This window comes from Centroberyx affinis, unplaced genomic scaffold (genome assembly GCF_046629955.1).
Source record: "Centroberyx affinis isolate AG114_WGS23_722 - 3 ecotype Tasmania unplaced genomic scaffold, CSIRO-AGI_Caff_v1 ptg000044l_1, whole genome shotgun sequence".
In the NCBI taxonomy this organism is placed as follows: domain Eukaryota; kingdom Metazoa; phylum Chordata; class Actinopteri; order Beryciformes; family Berycidae; genus Centroberyx; species Centroberyx affinis.
This window is the reverse complement of record NW_027278757.1, coordinates 49,555-69,498: the sequence shown is the minus strand read 5'-3', so window position 1 is coordinate 69,498 and position 19,944 is coordinate 49,555. Positions and strand designations below refer to the sequence as shown.

The 19,944-nt window shown below is 42.5% G+C and overlaps 1 protein-coding gene across 1 annotated transcript in view; it reads left to right on the top strand.

The window, feature by feature from the left end:
• Nucleotides 1–19,944, top strand: part of LOC139642427 (WD repeat-containing protein 70) — a 45,546-nt gene that overhangs the window by 1,678 nt on the left and 23,924 nt on the right. The window contains exons 2-10 of the mRNA XM_071517250.1: nucleotides 1,801–1,860; nucleotides 1,982–2,065; nucleotides 2,160–2,253; nucleotides 2,433–2,655; nucleotides 3,114–3,173; nucleotides 3,763–3,896; nucleotides 5,478–5,631; nucleotides 8,106–8,182; nucleotides 17,243–17,417. Of these exons, the coding sequence (XP_071373351.1) occupies nucleotides 1,801–1,860; nucleotides 1,982–2,065; nucleotides 2,160–2,253; nucleotides 2,433–2,655; nucleotides 3,114–3,173; nucleotides 3,763–3,896; nucleotides 5,478–5,631; nucleotides 8,106–8,182; nucleotides 17,243–17,417 (1,061 nt within the window). The remainder of the gene's footprint in view (nucleotides 1–1,800; nucleotides 1,861–1,981; nucleotides 2,066–2,159; nucleotides 2,254–2,432; nucleotides 2,656–3,113; nucleotides 3,174–3,762; nucleotides 3,897–5,477; nucleotides 5,632–8,105; nucleotides 8,183–17,242; nucleotides 17,418–19,944) is intronic.

The window sequence follows — 19,944 nt, the reverse complement described above, 5'->3', positions numbered from 1 at the left end:
ATAAAGCCTGCCTTGGTTACTACTTGTTTTGCTTTCTATGTTGTGCTCAAAGACTCTGATAAAGGATTTGAAGTGAATCACCATGGAAAACTGTAGTGGGCAGTAGGGTTGCAAAATTCCGGGAATTTTCAAAGTTGGAAACTTTCCATGGGAATTAACGGGAATTTATGGGAATTAACGGGAATTTATGGGAATAAACGGGAATAAACCAGGAATTTACTAAATTGAAGGTATGCTCTTAATAGGGAACTTAAATATAGTTGGGGAAAATATATTTTAGCATAATCCTGACTAAAACAACCAGATATCATGCAAGTACAGTTGAATATCTATGCTATTCCTCAATCACATGCACACATAGCACACTGCTTACTGCAGGGCTATTGAGACCACGCCCCCTACATGCACTGTGCATTCCTGTGCATTTTTATTAATTTTTGAATGGGTTGGGTCGGGGGGATGAGTAATATTTAACTCAACATTCATGTTTTTGTTCTTCAATGAAAGAATTGATTGTTCAATAAAATATTTAACACTTGATAAAGTTCTACTTACAAATAAATCTGTTTTAATTGTATTATTTTGGATGGATGTCTGCTTATAACAAAACAAATATTTATGCTTGGATATGATACCTTTCCATTAAATTACCCTCAATTCCCAGTTAATTCCCATAAATTCCCATTAATTCCCATAAATTCCCATAAATTCCCATAATTCCCATGGAAAGTTTCCAATTTGGAATATTTCCAAAATTCCCCAGCTTAACTTCCCATGGAAATTTACCAGAAACTTTCCGGAAATTTACCGGAAATTTTCCACCCCTTTGCAACCCTAGTGGGCAGTAAAGAAAGCTGTTGTTGCCCAATTTGAAGTTCAGAGATGTGATTTTGTCTTCCCAGGATATTTGAATTTGTTTTGAAGGATCTCTTTGCCATTCAGTGCCAGCACTAAATTCAGCTCATGAGCCATGAGCATCAACATCCAGAGCTGTGGTGTGAGGGTTAAAATGGGCATGAAGGGACACTAATGTTGAACAACCCCATGTCTCCTCACTTCCTCTGCATTAGCTTTCTGAAGAATGTTCTTTAGGTGACTGAACATGGTCAAGTGCAGAAGTTGCAGGAACTGAGGGCTGAAAGGTTCAAGGACTCTTGACTGTTTTCTTTCTGTATTTTGAAATCTAGGTTCAAGCAGACCTAATCTGTTTTTAATAATCTTTGAATAGCGTAAAATAACCAAATAGTGAATAATGATGATGGCACTTGTGTTACTGCTGTGGTGAGATAATGGCTATCAATGTGGGTGAAAATCCACTATATTTCATTCATTATATAATAATACATACAATACCAACAATGTACTTTTCCTACCTAAAAAGTGTATCTAGCTGTAGAAAAGGGATGTTTATGTTTAAGTTTTCACAGCTCACCACTCTGTTATATTCCTCCACTATGTATAGTCATTTACAGAAGAGGGAGACCCCTGGAATTAGAGAAAAAAAATAGTCAAGATGGCTGCATTTTACCTTTTGAAGCAGCCATATGACAAGCACTTTTGAATTACAATCTTCAGTATCAGTAGGTAGAATGGAAAAAATATATATATTTCCCACAATCATGCAATTCTAAGAATCTTGAAACTTCTTGATTCTGACCCTGTAATTGATTCACTTGATACTTTGATGCCATTTTCTCCAGGACAACTTTTACCATGACCTCTGAGTGAATGACATGATCTCTGAGTGCCAACCCAGACCATGAAAACCATTTCATCAGCTAAAACTATGCTTCTTTGCAGTGTCAGACGGGATGAGTGGTGATGGAGACATGGCCTCTGTCATGGGATTCTCTGGCTTTGGTATGGCAATAATATAGCACAAACTGACAAGAATTTTACATATTTAATTGATTCCAATTAACTACTTTCAGCAATTGTTTCATTGTTCAAGTAAAGTAAGAGCTATGTTGGTTCCTTCCAGGTAAGAAGGCCCGTACATTTGACCTGGATGCCATATTTGAACAGACCCGGCGAACAGCCATTGAGAGGAGTCAACGTGTGTTCGGTAAGTTAAATCAACAAGCATGATCTGAACAGCTATGCTCGGCAGTCATCCTTTTGCCAGTCAGTGTCTCTAACCCCAGTTGTTGCTCCCTTAGATGAGAGGCAGAAGGAGGACGAAGGGGAGAGCTCCCACTCAGTCAAGTCATCAGGCTCCAGTCAGAGAGACAAAGCTGTAACTGCTACTTCCAGGTAACAAGTAATTTCAGTGTTTCTAGATTTGAGTGAGTTCTATGTTATAGTTTGCTCAGGCTGCTCCTGCTTCAGAGGCACTTGTCTGTTATTCAAGCACAAGTTAAGGATGCTTAGGGATTGAGTTTTTGCATTATTGACTATCTACTTTTGCTTGACTGTCATGCTCTTCCCTGCAGGAAACAGGAGAGTGACAGCAGCGATGACAGTAGCTCTGACTCTGACTCCGACTCCGACTCGGAGCTCATTGGGCCCCCGGTGCCTCCCCAACTTACAGCCCAGGAGGATGATGACGATGAGCTTGTGGGACCTCCTCTACCACCAGGTTACACAGGCAGCACGGCTCACAATGAAGATGATGATGAAGATGATGAAGGGGAGGTGCTGGATGAGGATGATGATGTATGTCTGGAATTTCACACTTGACAGTTGGCGTCAGGGATTGCTAAATATTTCCCATAGGTCCAACATCTGAATACACTTTTATTTATTATTTTTCCAGTCTAAAGCTGGCTGGTTTTCTTGAATACAGGCACCAATTAATTGTCTTGTGGGGTGTTTTTAAGATTCCACCACTAGATGGCAGCACAAGAAAAGATGATTAATGAGTAATTGACCTGCTGTACCTTTGATCATTTATCATGTTCCCTTTCTCATGCCACAATGTCTATCCCATCTAAAAGGTACCAATGCAGTAGTACTCAAAAGTGTGGTGATCAGCTGGTTTTCTCATTTAGAGTGTTTTAGACTCTGGTCATCTCCCTCTATAACTGAATCCCAGTTTACAGCCACACACCTACATCAGCCCTGCCTTCTTTCACTTTTTCTCTCACTGTCTGTATCTCATCTCTCTGTCCTAGAATCCAGTGAAGAAGATTCCAGACACTCATGAGATCACTCTGCAGCATGGCACCAAAACAGTAAGTCCTTCCTGTCTTAGCCCTCAGTTATCATAAACTTGACTTGCACAGAGCCATTTTGGTAGAAGGTCTATATATATATCATGATTGGCTCATTATTAACAGCATAATTTATTTATGAACACTTTTTTTTCCCTGAACCTCTCTCAAAACTAAAAGATCTGATAATGCAGACCACAAATGACTTTCACCCAAGATTAACTTATTTGGTGCTAAACTTTAACAGCAAGAGCAAATAGCAAATGCATTTCTCTCAAGATTTTTTATAGCAGTAGGAGAAGGGGAAATTTTGTTTTGGACTTCTTGTCTTCAGTTTGGAGCCTAGCCTAAAGCCGGTGCTGATTGCAGTTTGAAAGCAGTTCAGATTTGAATGGTTTGCTCCTAACATAAAACCAAATTCTATATTCTGTTGCCTTTTTGAGTACGCAGCAAGACTAGATTATGACTATATTGTCAAATTTTTCTAGCAGTGGGGGCAACATTCTAGATTTGGTCAGCTGCTTGCAGCTGAAGCAAAGTAGGCAAAACATTTACATTTACCATACAGACCTATAGGTAGTCTCTGAGTGGTTCGTAATTGTCTCCCCAGGTATCAGCACTCGGATTAGACCCCTCTGGAGCTCGTCTGGTTACTGGGGGATATGACTATGATGTGCGGTTCTGGGATTTTGCTGGGATGGACCAAGCTTTGCAGGCCTTCAGATCCCTGCAGCCCTGCGAGTGGTGAGTCCCCTTCTGAGAACATAAATTGAACATAAACACAGTTGCTTAACATATGGTTAATTAGTTTCTTGCTCATTAACATTTACAACATCTTTGCATACCAAAGCACACACATACATACAAACACACACATGTTTTTTTGTGCTTCATTGAGCCTCATGTTAACTCTGGGACATCCACTCCCTTCGTTAAAAATGACCCACCTAGAAGCAGATGGTAGAGATGTGTGGGTGTTTGTGTGTCTGTTTATGTTTATTCTGTGTTTCATTGAAGCCATGATAAGAGATTGAATTCTCTTTGGGTTTTGAGAACCAGTGGGCTGAGCTGGAGCAGGCTTTCCCCTATTAACAAAAATGTACGCCACATTTAATCTGATTACAGTGTGATCCATCAGCCTGTACGGTCACTGGCACGCTGGGCCTTATTTAGAAACGCCACGGTGTGAGGTCCACTGTTCTTCTTTCCTTACTGTCCCAAAGACTGGAAGAGCCTCCCCTCCCCTCGGCTCAGTCAGGACTGAAACGATGAGGAACCTGAGCCGTTGGTGCTGTGTAGTGATCCTTTAAAGGCGCCAAAGCCCCCCAATTAGAAACATTAATTAGACATTGATGGCAGCCCCACTCTCATTTTAACAATGGAACTTTTTGCTCCCTGCACGGAAATGTGACTGCCCCATCTACCCCCTGCTGTGTTAATGCTATTTGATATTGACCTGAATTGTTAACTGCACTCTGGTAAAGTGGTCCGCATTTTTGTCTGTCTCTGCATTTGCGTGCATGGCTGTGTATTTTTTTTCTTTGTTATTGTAAATTTCTAAATGTGAAATTCTTATATATCCGTTGGCTATGAAAAAGACTAAACAGGTTTACAACTTTATCTGATTTTACAATGTACACACAATTTTGATCAGTTTTAATGCTTAGGCCGCAGATCTTTGTGTGTCTGTGCGTGCATGTTTCTCTGTGTATGATTGTGTACATGTGGATGCATGCCTGTGTGCATGTGCATACTTGTATGTGTTTCATTGTGTATTTTGTCTATTATAATATGTGCCTAAGAATGTGCTTTCCTTCTCTGTCTTAGTTTGAAGACCATCTCATAATGCTGACTGTGAGAGTTTGAACACAGGCTGGCTCATGCATATGCTGTGTGTGTGTGTGTGTGTGTGTGTGTGTGTGTGTGTGTGTGTGTGTGTGTGTGTGTGTGACTGCCTGCCTGCCTGCCTGCCTGCCTGCCTGCCTGCCTGCCTGCCTGCCTGCCTGCCTGCCTGCCCCAGGTCAAGGGGACCAAACATCAGTCGTACTCTGTGACTTATGTTATCCCGGTTCCTATAGTTACACGTACCTAGTGTTTGTTTTTTTTCCCTGAACCTTTTCAAGGATTAAAAGCTTGTTATATAACAATATTTTGGCTCAGAGGTCTCGTACAATCACAGCTCGCAGATGGCTTCCACCAATGCAAACAGACTCAGAGACACTTAACAGCACTTACTCCATGAATGGCAGATAGCTAGCCGCAGGAATGCAAAGTGAAAGCATCTTCTGTGTCTCATATGTCCCCTCGATGTGTGTGTCCCCTCAGCCACCAGATCAAATCCTTGCAGTACAGCATCACCGGTGATGTCATCCTGGTGGTTTCTGGCAATGCACAGGCCAAGGTGTTGGACCGCGATGGCTTCAACGTCATGGAGTGTGTGAAGGGAGACCAGTACATTGTGGACATGGCCAACACTAAGGTATGGCAGTGCATCTCATAGACACTGATACTGAACACAGACTACTCTCTTCTCTTCTCTTCTCTTCTCTTCTCTGCTCTGCTCTGCTCTGCTCTGCTCTGCTCTGCTCTGCTCTACAGAGTAGGTGGACCCTGCCAAAGCATAATGGTAGCAAGCTGCAGCTATGAGCTAGTCTGTTTTTGTGTATGTGGGGATAATGGTCTGTGTTGTGTGTCCAGCTGGAGGCAGTCAGAGGGGCAGAGGGACATCACATGCTCTTAGGACTGTCATGGTTCATCCCAATTCTTGTACTTGGTTCTACAAGGCAGGATCCTAATTAAATATCCATGTGTTGGGTTGCACTGTTTTAGAAAGCCATACTGGTGGCCACTGACCATCCACAGAAGCTACCAACTGATTGCAACTAGAAGACACCCAGGTTTTCCTGGGTGTCCTCCATTCTTGTCCATTTTGGCCCATTGACGATGACCCAGTGGATCAGTAGTCAATACTGTAATTTTTGATAGTTTTTTATTAATTGTGCAGTCTACACACACACACACACACACACACACACACACACACACACACACACATCAGGAAGGCTTATTTTTTCTTTGTAGCTCTGTTGGTCATTAAGGTCCTCTGATGTGGTTTCTACTGTTAGCATGAATATCAGTCTGCTTCTCTTTAGTCATTGGCAATTTGTTGTCCTAAACTGTTGAGGAAGAGAAATCAGATTTGCTTAGCAAGGTAGTGGTTCCTCCATCCAGTTTGTTTTGATGCTGTTGGCCAAAGTATGGAAGCAATTCAGTCATTTACAAACCATTTGAGCTTTAACCTCACCATATATGTCTGTATGTTACCATAAACATTAACAACCTGGCAATATTATGTCCTTAGTGCTTTTTAGTCCTCACCCAGAAAAAGCTAGGTAGTGCCCTATATTGATTAAAGTGCTGTGCTTTAAGTATTTGCCAGTGAGCAGGCAAGCCCCTCTTCCTGATCCACACATACCAATGTCATTTGGTCAACTTCTGTACATTTGAGGCTCTCCTTCCTTGAGCAGGCTGTCAGATAGAGGTATGTCATGTCTGAAGCCTCTCTGCAGCACCCTGACCTGGCAGTAAAGGGAGGCCTCTCCCTGGGCAATCCCTCTTTGAAGTTATTTATTATGACTAATTCTCCACAGGGCTGTTCTAGCAGAGGAAATGGCTCAAAGTCACTCTGCCCTGAGCTTGCTGTTTGGAGCTATGACCCTCAGCCTGCTGCATGGCTTTAGGGTTCACTGTCTCAGTTGTAAAGTAAGGCTTTTTTCAAGGATGGACAAAACCCAAGACTACAGTATTCAAAATAGAAGTTCTAATTACAATCATATAGGGTATTTTCCTTGTTTATGGATGAAACATCAGTGAAGTTTCATCCATCCTTGTTCACTGCAGCTTCACACCAAAATGTAATCTGGTTTAACACAGTGTGAGGAATAAATTGAATAATTGTCTATTTAGGGAACCTTTTTTGGCCTTTTTTGTGTTGCCCTTTGTCCTTACTGAAGTTACAATGCCCGAAACACTACATACTGTAAGCACAGCGGGTGTGTATGGCTTAGTTGGAAACAGCACAGCATGATCACCGTCATGGTTCAGAGTTCATTACCCGCTAGCAGTCAGTAAATTAAATGTCCCATGTAAGTGAACTATAAGTTTTGTGTGTGTGAAATGACACTGGTGTTGACATGTATATGTTGTTTTAAAATAGTGTTATTTCATAATCAAGTCAACAAAAAATGGAATAGAAAACTATTACGTTTGAAATTTTCAGGGGCGTCCCGCATTGTGGGGTGTGTGCCGTGAACGCAGTGTCCTGGGTTTGGATCTGGCCCGGGACCTTAGGGCATGTCATCCCCCTCTCTCTTTCCCAGTCTTTCCTGTCTCTCTCTACTTAAAACTATCTAATGAAGGCAAAAAATAATGAAATTTTCTTCTCATCGTCCAGTAGATCCATGAAGAACTACTTCCAAAAATGGTTCTTCAAATGAAAAGGGTTGTAGATAGAACTGTTTGTCTTGCAAAGAACCGTTAAGGAACCTTGTCAACAAAAGGTTCTTCAAACACAAATGGTTCTAGGTAGAGCCTTGCCTGTCTGAGAAGAACTAATTTGGAACTAAGAGTGTGGATGCAGTTTTAAACTGCAACTGCAGACCAGGGTGTCAGGCTATCCAGTTGTTTTAGAGGTTCTTCATTCTCTGTTTGCGCTGGCATTCCTCTCTAATGACGGGGGAAAATGAAAATGAGGCTATTTGCCTTGCTGGTACTTTCCATTTTAAATGAGGTTTTTTTAGTAGGCATTTCTTCCATAGATGCTAATAGTGCCAGCACACACTATCAGTTGGTCATCAGTCATCAGTCTAGCAATAACATAGTCATATTTAACTGCTTCACCCTTCACATTGACCACTGTTGCATTTTTTTATTTCGACTTTCTACTCTTTTCAGGGCCACACTGCCATGCTGAATGGTGGCTGCTGGCATCCCAAGATCAAAGAAGAGTTCATGACCTGCTCCAACGATGGGTGAGTTTTTAATAAGACTACATGTGGGATATTTGACTGGTGAACTGCTTTAGGTAGGCAGAATTAATCACTGTCCTTCAATGCGTCTTTTCAGGCACCATTTACATAGAACTAAAATAAAATCCAGGAAGTGTAATCCCATAGGTTTTCAGTGGGAGAAACAATGACCAAAATGTTAACATCCGTATTGAGAAAGTCCGCGTGGAAACTTTAAGGTATCACTGGGTGATCTCTGAAGGAACAGGGGACACTAATGAGTTATCATCTGAAACGGTATACCCTGCCATGTCTCATTTTCATGACAACACTAAATGGATCTTACAGGAATGAATGTGTCTAGCTAATATCACTACATCATCCCATACTACTGCTCCAGTAACGTGCATAACAACCTTTCTTTTAACTTGTCTAAGCTGACATAACCGGAATATTCTGAAAAGGATTTTCGGGAAAATCATTTGGGCTGTAGGATGTCAGTGTTGCCCATTGATTGTACCTTTCAGGTTGGAAGCCTAATGTGTACCTGAATCTTATGATTATCTAGTCTAATATCTGTACAAAACTGTCCTTACTCAGCAACAAACTGGTACTGTATATGTCATGTCCATGGCAGTGTCCTGAACTGAATTTACTTTTCTTCACTCTCATTCCCTCTGTCACCAGTAGGGAGTCCTCTAGACCAGACTATGCCTCTGGGAAGCTTGGCTTATCCTCACCAAGCTGTGCATTGACACATAGCACAGTTTTATACTGGATGTGGCCCAAATGCAGCCCTTTATTTGTATGCAATTTGGACCAATGCAACACTCCAGAAGGTGGCGAGACATCACATACAAGTTTTTATCTATCTGTTTCAGTTAGCCAAGTCTGAGCAGTAGTCTGCTTCTTAAAAAGCAATAATGGTCCTGTATGAGTGCAGAAGCTGTAACCCATTGGCCTGTGTGTGTGTGTGTGTGTGTGTGTGTGTACACATGTGAGCGTTAGTGGCTGTGTATATGTGTGACTTTGAGAGGGAGCACAGTGATGAGTCTAAGTGAGTGTGACAGGCAGCAGTGCAGAAACCTTGGGCTATCATCATTAAGTGGAAACAAGGGCCTGGCTTTGTGGGCAGGCCGCGGCCCAGTGTTTACCAGTGTTACTGCTCTCCCAGATGTGGAGGCTGGTTTATTTAGCTCTTATTGAGGCTCTGGAAATCCTCCCCTGGCACGTTAGCACTGGGTGTTGCCCCTGGCCAGCTCACAGGAGAACCGGGGAGAGGAGCGCACAGGGAGCCATTCACAGACAGAGCAGCTGCATATGAGGAGGGTCCACAGCGGCAGAGCAGGTCATTTAAGCGCCCTGAGTCACCGGGATGGAAAGAGGGAGGAGGAGAAGGAAGAGAGGAAGGGATTGCCTGGTGTGGTGTACAGGTGGAGGAGGTTGTCTCTCTAAACCCATGTTAAGCAATCGCACATCTTAAAGGAAAAATACACCCTCGGATACTCTTACAGTGCTATATATCATCAATTTGTGATGTCCAATGCATTCCAGGAGTATTTTGTGATAGTGTTGTAGTTTTACACACTTTCCCTCAACTTGCCTTATCAACTTCTACCTAAGTTAGTGATTTCCTATATTTCCATTTCCTACATTTTTTTTTACTTTTGACGTTCAGCTGTGGATTATATGTGTATGTATGCATAGCAAGAGAGCAAGAGTTTTCTCGGTAGAGAAAAGTGAGAGACACCCTTTATTCAATTGTGGCTGCATTGCATTCTGGTCTCTACTTGGACTTCTGTCAGTGGAGAAATTGCTATCTTTGCCTCTTCTACATTTAATGTTTCCTTGTATGATTGTTCAACGTTGGTACAAAATGGTGAGTCTAGAAAGAAGCCCTTGTTCTTTGATTCTGAGGGACTGACACCAAAACCTGATGTTTACTGTTGATATTTTATATAGGTGAAAAGTTTTCTGCTTACAATCTCCATGGTAGCTGCACAGGAAATCTCCATGTCATCTACATTTGGCCAGTTATCTGCGGGTATAAGGAAAATACACCACCAAAGAACAAATCTGGCCCAGAAATGCTATTGCCAGCAGCTGTTTTTTAACAGTGTTAAAGTGTTTGAGTGATTTTTTCCTTTAATGCACTGAGGCCACTTGTGTTGGGTTTTTGGAGAAAGTGCAGTAGGCCGAGTGCATACAGGTGGCAGCCTGGATAAAAGCATAATGCACTCCCATTATTTCCCATTATTTATTATCCAGCCCTTCCTCTTCCTCCAGTCTGACAGAAGTGGATTTTGATGTTTGGATACTTTGCCCCGTGAGATGGGAATAAAAAAGTAATATTTACCTTTGGAGGCCAACATTTTTATATACCCATTCTATTGGTCTATTGGAAAACAGATGGCCTATCAAGAGAGTACAATAACAAAGAAAGAAACAGAAAAAAAGTTATTTTGACTCAGTTGTTATTTATTTTATACCACAACAACATATTGGAGAAATTTCAACCAGGATTTAGAGCACTGCACAGCACAGAGTCTGCCCTGCTCCAAGTAATTAATGATCTCTTACTACCAGTAGAAGCAGCCGATTGTGAAATTCAAATTCTTTTAGACCTAAGCGCTGCCTTTGATACAGTTGATCATGCAACCTAAATTGACTGTCTGAGGCATTGGATTGGTATTAAAGATACAGCACTGAACTGGATCAGCTCCTACCTCGCCATTAGAACTTGTCATCATTGGTAACTCATCATCCTCAATTCATTCTAGCTGCATGTTTCAGTGTTAAATTTGAAGTCTCATCTTATTCTCCTTGTGCATGCTCTGACTTGGTCACGTTATCTGAAAACATAACGTCTTTTTTCACTGCTACACCGATTACACCAGTTACACCTGCCCCCCAAAGCTAGCAACACAATCTACTGTGACACCCACCTTGAATGCCTCACAGATATGAAGAGTGTTGGGTGTCTCAAAATGTTTTACAACTCAACAATAAAGTAGAAATTGTTGTTTTTGGTCCCCCTAGCTCCCCCCTAGCTATCTTAACCCACAACAAACTAGATGGCCTATCTTCAAATGGGAAGCCAGTGGCCAGAAATCAAGGCATGTATTTTGACAGAAACTTAAGCTTTGACAAGCTGGTGAAGAGGGAAATCCTGTTAGTCCTGTATCTTTCAGTTTAGAAATATATGCAAAATCAAACCATTCCTATCTTCTACCGACCTGGTGAAAGGTCTTCCATGCCCTCAATTTTACAAGCACCAAGTCATTTGATCCTGGTTCGGTGCGTGTAAAATTGAGGGCATGGATTACTGAATCGAGGGCGCTGATTATTAATTTGAAGGTATGGATTAATTCATTCGACAGCACGCTTTACTAATTTGAAAGTACAGATTACTAATTTGAGAGTATGAATTGTTAAACCGTGCAGACGGATTTCAAACCACAAATCCGCCCATGGCGGGCAATAATTCTGGAGGGAGCATTTCTCAATTTTTGTTCCTTCCCTCCTCCCTCACCAACACCTGATTTACACCATTTCATCTACTTCAGCGCCATTCTTTGAGCAAGTGGAGAGCCTGCAGTGGCCAGGCTATAGTTAGTGTGCTTCTTAACAATGGACCAATAGTGGGCCAATAGTACCACTGGGTGCCTGGTACTGGCTGTGTCTGCTCATACATCAGACCAACACCCAGGTATGCTGTCTTTCTCTCTCTGCCAGCCCATTTAGAGAGTCTTTGTCGAGTTGATTTGAATAGGTTATTAAGCATGATCACTAGACCGCCCAGCTCCTTAATTAAGATCCTCTCTAGTTGTGTGGAATCTCCATTCACATGAACTGCCTCTCAGCTCCTTGAATGTTTTCATTAACCCAGTCTTTTTCCATGAGGGGAAGTGGATGACAAGGAAGTCCTGATGAAGCGGCTGAATAATGCAGCAGCAGGGAGGTAGTGATTGTCCCTGCACACTGAGGGCTGAGTGAGGCTTCAATGGGATTCTTGTCCGTCAGTGAAAAGCATTTCTGCTCGGACTGGGGAGAACCTGTTAACATTCTGTTTGAGAGTCAGCGTGCGATTGTAAAACAGCACATTACAATGTTTTCCAACAACATTATTCATGTTGGATCCAAAGGGGCCAAATGTGTGTTAATCGCAGAGCCACTTCAACTAATTCTTTGCTGAAAGACTGAACACCTGTTTGACAACCACAGATTTATTCCACAGAAAGTGTAGGCAGTATGTGCTGGGTTTACGCCCGATGGGAGTATTCCTTGTCAAGATTAAACTTGGACTAAACTAAAAAAAGACTAGGACCTTGTAACAGTTGTGTGTTTTTAGAGTTACAACCATTTCTAATGAAGCAAACCCTGATCATTTGAGGCTCAACAATTCATTAATTTAAGAAATGTTTGAGTTATTAACGAAGAAAATATTATATTTTCAATAATTGAGAAGGCTATGAAGATTAGTGGCTACATTGGCATAGCAATGCTCATAGCTAGTTTTATGATGCCCCAGAGGAGTAATCAAAAATCATGTTCTGCTTTTCATGGTGCTGAAATTTCAGTCTGCACAGCAGAGGATAGGACAAATGGCAACTGAAATGGGCCCACATGTAATTTCTGTTGACCCTGTGTTTTAAAAAAAAAAAAAAGTGAGGGGAAACTCTTAAGAGACACTTACACATGTGCACACACACATACACACACACACAATTTGAGGAATGTTTTCCAGGAGGCTTGAATGCCAGGGATTCCCTTCATGCTGGCCTGGTGTCAGGGCTGCAGCTGGACTCGGATGTGTAGCTGTGTGCAAGGAGACCCAGAGGACGACACGGAAGGTCCTTTAACCGCTGAAGAACCATTTGTTTTTATCGTGTATTGAACTCAAACACATGGGCTATTACACATGATATGATACATGTGACACATTGAGGAATCATCATTGGAGAGCATCCACAGAAATGGAAAAAAGTCATTCAAAGCAGTGTGACGATCTGCTGCTGAGATAAATTCTGGTAATGGATGTTGCTGTTATGCACAGGAGTAGTAAGCGCCCTTTTCTGAAAGTGTTTTGTGTTTCACTTCTTCTCTTAGTTCTTGGGTTCATCTCCTGTATCTCCTAATTGATTGTTTCTAGTGTATTGAGCTCGTCAAGTCAGCAGCATGTCTTCTATTTTTCTAGAAGTAACACAATGCTCTGAGCACAACGCTCAGTGCTCTTAATTTGGGTTTTTAGAGAGGAAAGGGCAGGACTATTGGGCTACTAAGTGTGTTCTATATAGATATAGATCACAGTAATATAGAGATGTAGAGTGAGGACAGACAACACAAAGGATGGGTGAGCATGTTGGGGCGGTTCACACAGTTTGACACATCAGGTTCATCCACAGTCCAGCGCTTCTCTAACTGTTGCCTTCCTTACACTGCAAGTGTTCCATGTCCTGCCCAGGAACGCACATACCATACCTTAAAGTACAGAATTTATCTTTTTTTTTCTACATCTGCAGTAGTGGCTGAAGTTTGGACAGACATTAACAACTTCTAGTGCTTCACTGTGTGAATACATTGTTTGTTTCTCTATATTTGTGGCCTGTTCCTTCTGGGAAGTTCCAGTGAGATAGCATCTTATCAACCAATCAGTTGCTTGATTAGATTTGAAGAGCTGCTGTGACTTCATTTACTCCTTGAGTCAAGCATGTTGTACCTATAGTGTGCAGTCCCACCTGCCCTACTTAAGCCTGTTTAAGTAGATGATCTTCCGGCAATACTTATACCTTATATTCATCAATGCTCTAATCATCATTTAATGAAAAAATGTTTTAATTATTCTGTTGAATTCGGGGCACACAGCGTGGGACCATACTAATGATGTTGAGTGTTTGCTTGAGTCAGTACCTCACTTACCCAGAGTGCATCTCTGCTCAGACCGCAATGATTTTATATAGGGCTTTCTTTTGCATGCTTCTGTTCCCTGTTCCTTTCCCTTCTGTTGAGCCGTGATGGAACATGGAGCAATTTGCATCTTCATCTCCTAATCCGCCTTACTCATAACGGAGCCCCAGTTAGTCAGTCAACCAGCCAACAGGCAACACAGCCTGTCCCCATCACCAGGATTCAACCTTATACAATAAGTACGCCTTTCTTATCCTCCTGTCTTCCTTATCTCATAATCTGGGAAAGCGATCCCAGCAGCCCCCTCCCCACAACTAGGCCTATAACCTGGCGGACAGATAAAAATCTGTTTGAGAGGGAAGGGGGCCCGGGGAGGTGTCACTCCTCAGTTGATGTGTGAACGGCTGTACTACCTCGTAAAGTGCACATGCATGACTGAGGCTGTATGGGTCTCCTTTTATCACATACACCCCTCTGTGTCTGAAGCATTTGTGCAGGAGAAGGGGAGTGCTGATTGAAGGGAAAACAGGGTTACAGGAAATAGGAAAGGGCGGAGGTGCTCAGATTGCCCCCAAATGTTTTGGTTTTTCTTCATGCGGCATATGAATATTTTGTCACCTCATTAAATTGAATTGTGTAAAGTACAGTTTTACAACTCTTTCATTGTTATCTTCTCAAAACAACCACCTCCTCTAAACAAGTAATGTTCCAGATAATGAAAGATAATGTTTCTTAAACTGAATTAAACCCAGAAGGAGCTGAATTTGGATTAGGTTTCTTATGAGTGGTACTTGACAACATCTTACTTTTTCAGATATTCTTATTTAACTAGGTGAGGCAGTGTTTTTACCTCTTAATCAGGCATTTCAGAGCACCACATATCAGAGCCCCACAGCTGCCTGTCCCTGCCCTGTTCTGTGTCTTGTTCCTGACAGGTGAGGGTGTGCAGTCGCTGCCCTGTGTCCACGGTTGGCTCAACATTGGTGGGCTCCAACCTCTCTGCTCTCTCCCCCTGTCAGCCAGCAGTGCCATGTTATGGAAAGAGCCCTTACGATAAATTGCATTCCAGGTTTTGTGCACTGCGTGAAAGGTTATGTTGTCTTTATTGGCTTGACAGACGCCTACAGTTTTCTGTAAACAGAATAGAGATGTCTGTGTGAGGCAGCAGGTGGAATAATCTGTCATCCGGCACACGGCTATCTCTCTCTCTCTCTCTCTCTCTCTCTCTCTCTCTCTCTCTCACTCACTCACTCACTCACTCACTCACTCACTCACTCACTCACTCACTCACTCACTCACTCACTCACTCACTCACTCACACACACACACCACATACACACCCCACATACACACTGTGCTTACATACATATATATATATATGTATGTATATATATTTATATATATGCAGATGGTAGCTTTTTGCATCTTTTTTTCATCTGTTTATAAGCAAGAGATTATGTATTAACAGCATTGGTATATATTGAATTAAACACAACTATTAATCAAACTGAGTTTTATTTGACCCCTGCCAGTCCTCGCTCAAGCCATATGTCTTAAGCTGGCATTTGTATCACATTGTCAGACTTATCCAAACACAGTCGAGTGTGTGTCTGTGAGTTTGTAGCCAGCCATGGAAGAATCCTTGCCTGGCTGTTAGTAGCAGCCCTGCCTGTGTGTTTACACTCCACCGCTGACCTCATGACCCAAAGGTCATGCTCACTAGGGCAGGCAGTGGGTCACAGACACTTTTGGACACGCTCTGTCTGGCATGAGTGTTTGTGTGGGTGCGTGAGAGGCTGGCTACACACGTATGTATGTGTGTGCATGCATGTATGTGTGTGTCATGCTTCTATGTAAGCCAGTAACTCTAGTCTATCAATGAGTGTGGCGGGTCAGGTCTCTTGAGGTGACTCGCCGTACTAGGCGCCTCAGTTTGCCCCCCCGTGTCATGATTCTCAGCCGGTCACTCAACCCTGACCTCCTGTCCCATCGTATTTTCTACATTTTGTTGTCTTTCTGTCTCTCCATCTCTTTTCTCCTTGGTTCCTTAATCCATTTTTTATCTTAATCCATTTTTTATCTCTCTTACTTCATCCACTCATATACACTTTTCCGGTTTTCCGGTGTGCTGAAAGGATAAAGAGCTAGATAAGTGAAGCGATAAGTGATGTTAAGTGAGGCAGTAAAGGAGTTGTGTGGAACATCCCTTGCTTGGACATGCCCAAGACAAGAAGTCATACTGAAGGGGGTCAAAGGTAACATGTTCCACCTTGTTTTACCTTAAACATCTTGGTGGTCTCAGATCAGTGTCCACTCTCCCTCTTAGTTTAAGGTATGCTTAAATACTGACAACTGCTTTGAATCAGAGTGACTGGCCTAAACAGTTTGCCTGCTCCAAGGGCTTTTTCCAGTAACCTCATTTTTTATTTATGGTATCAGCTAAATGAATCACAGGGAAAGTAATTACACATTCATGATAGCTTATTCTCATGTTTATGCTCATTTTTTCTGTTTGATTCAGTGTTTGACACAAGACTGAGTCATATCTGTTCAGTATTTGTTGGGTTTTGCAGTGTTTACTTAGCTGTTAATGTTTGTGTGTTAATATGACATGGTTGCTGGCTTGATTGACTATGGGATGTTATTGAAGTTATTAGCTGACTAAAGACCTTTGTTTAAAAAATAATACAGTTTCAGGGGGTATAATTAGTTGAATGTTTGAAATACCAATCTGTAACCATCAGGAAACTTTTTTTCCACCACAATGGTTCTGTAGTATTTTGGTATGAAGCCCCTCATTTGCACGTATCTGAATAAGGGAATGTCTGCGATTTAATTCCTCCCACTCCTCTGGTCCAGGTTGTGTAATATGTTCAACAGATGTAGGGAAGAGAATCGGGATTTCATGGACGCTTCAGACATGCCTGTCAGACTGATCTACTGTTCTCTCTGTCTGCTCTGTTTGCTAACCCCTCACCCTGCAACACATAGCTGCCTCACATCATGTTCAAGGGAGCGGCTGGGGCAGACTGTATCTCTGTGTGATATGATTTATTGAGATAGAGATGTTTTTTATGGGCAAATATGTTTTGATGGACTTTAGAAAATCAGGACATTTTATTACTGATTTGTGATACTTGGGGGGAGATAAATAAAGTTCTCTCTGTCTGTCCACAGCACTGTGCGCACGTGGGACCTAAACTCAGACAAGAAGCACAAATCCGTGTTCAAACCCCGCTCTTTCCAGGGGAAGAGGGTCACCCCTACATGCTGCACCTACAGCCGTGATGGCAAGCTGATTGCAGCAGGCTGCCAGGATGGGACCATCCAGATCTGGGACAGAAACCTCAGCGTGAGTCTTACAAACACACATAGATACACAAATAGTCATTGAGAAGAGGACAGAGGAAAGCCAGAATGTGTGTTGGGTTGTAAACGTAGGCTGGTCTGTGTCATTATGGCCCGGGGTGCAGAGTCAGCAGCCTTAGGTCATCTGGTCACAGGCCAAGGGGTTGAAGTTCAAGAGGTCACCAACACTGAGCAGGACTCAAAATGCCTGGGTTTAAAATGCATGAGTGCAAACCGGTTATAGTTTCAGAATAAAGTTATGTAGCCTGTCTGACTTATATTAACCCTGTTACAGGTACAGGGTAATGTGCTTGGTTCAGAATTGCTCTCTTTCTATCCAAACCCCAGAGAAAAACAGCTGATTACGTAACTGAGTTTGCTGATGTGTGATGATTGAGTGGAGATACATGGAGGTTGCCGGGAGGCCTAATCACAATCTTCCTCTGTATTTTTTCCACTATTAGTTAATTAGGCAATTAAGTGATCAAAGTGTGCATTCCATCTCCCAGATTCCCATGGTTGACGATAATAGTGGATCTTGGCTTCTAGGAAGCATTCCTCTCACTTGTTGGACTGTTTTCACTTGAAATATGTGACCAAGCCTCACTGTGCATAAAAATGACTTCATTCAGAGCTGGAGAATATACAGTATATCTCAGTTTGATGAGAATCTCTTGTCGAGTAGAAATTCCTGGCGACTCAAGAAGAAATGGGCTTCTCCACCGATGGTCACACCTTAACTTCTTCTCCCAGACTCCATCCCTGCCTGCCGACAGACCCATGAGCCTCTCTGCCTTTCATAGTGACACATCTCTGGTCAGTGTCGGGGCAGCAGCAGGAAATTACTGACTGTTGCTTCCTGTGGAGGGATCAGTGAAAGAGCAGGTTTGGCAGCTTATTGCTGACTTGCTCGTTCACAGGCAAGACGGACCTCCGAGATGTAGAGTAATGGAAAGGAAAAAAAGGAGGTGGGGGGGTATTACTATTGGAGAGAGGGACCTGGGAAAAGGACCTACAGCACTCATAATTCAGCATATTGAGAAGGTGTCATATTGTCAGGCATCACTCCAGTTTGATTTCCTCCTTTGTGGTAATTTCCTGCGCAAGCTAGGTTTCACAAGTCACAGTTAGAAATCATGTGGCTGCTCACCTGGGCCTCCTACTACAGCACTAGAGGCTAATATTTTAAGACAGAGAATAAGAGCATGTTTTGTTCTACTGTTCAGCCTGTCTGTACATCTCTACCCCTCCCTATCCCTTCATTTCTGCAACCCCCCATGTAGACAAGGTTGAATGGTTCTGTTATTTCGTACGAGAGTATTGACAGTGACAATGAAGTCATAGTTATCGAGTTGGAACAGCTTGATTAGACAGAGTGTCTTATCCAGATTAATCAAGTGGGAAGTAGGCTACATGATAATTACTCTAACAGTCAGCATCTTACTGTTTAATCACTGAAACACACAAACTATTTTATTTGACGGAGGATTTTTTTTCTTGTCACTAACTCCCCATTGTGTTTGTGCTTCCATGTTCCAATATTGTATAGACTCACCGCCCTCCTCCACTCACCCACCCCACCCCTGGGCTGCTTGTAGCAGCATGCTCCAAGTGATTGGGTTAAAGCTCTCTTAATTTATTACCCCTCCTACTCCAAAACTAAATATTTACCCTGCATCCCATAGCAGCTTACAATAGTTGTGTGTGTTCCCTGGCCACTGGAGCCTGTCCTGCCTGGATGGGTCAAGACTTCTGTTGGTGCCCCCTGCCCTCTGCCCCAGTGGTGCCATGCTCCGGCACTCTTGGGTATGTGTGACCCAATCTTGGATTATACACATATTTGTGATGGAAAACAACCAATATCACCAATAGCAGACATTACCATGGTCCTTTTAGTCAACAACCTGTTTTACTGACTCAAATTCATCCATGAGCCTAAAAAGGAGTTGGCCTACCTATGCTGCTCTCCCCCACTCAAAAGAAGTGAGGCCTATCTCCTCTTGTATCACCACTATTACTCATGGCCAGAATATGTAGGCAGATCAATCACGATCAATCATGTACCTGACCTTGATCTAGAGCTCAGCCTGAAGAGAAGCTATTGAAGATGACACATCATGCTCTTGAACCCTGACATGAGTTGATTGATCCTATGATGGGAGTCAAGTAGATCTCTTTTAGTGGACTGCTGCAGAGAGTGATTGCATGCTCATTCTATGACCAGAGGGGTCTGTGCCAAAATTGCAAGACTTCATTTCCATGGTTGCCAGGTATTGTGCAGCCTGTGGTACTTTGGGCTGTGGATTGAGGGCGCTGGCCTTTGTTCCAGAACATTACCACAGAGACCAGTGGAATGCTATGATGTCATTGTTGGCCTTAGACCTCTCTAAACTAGAAAGTGGGACCCCTAAAGAGGTGGTTCTGATGAACTCCGACAATTTTGTGGTGAGTGTTATCAAAAGACGACATGACAAACTCTCTTTAGTTTTCTGCATAAGCCACTGTTGTCGCAGGGAACAAGCCTTTATGAT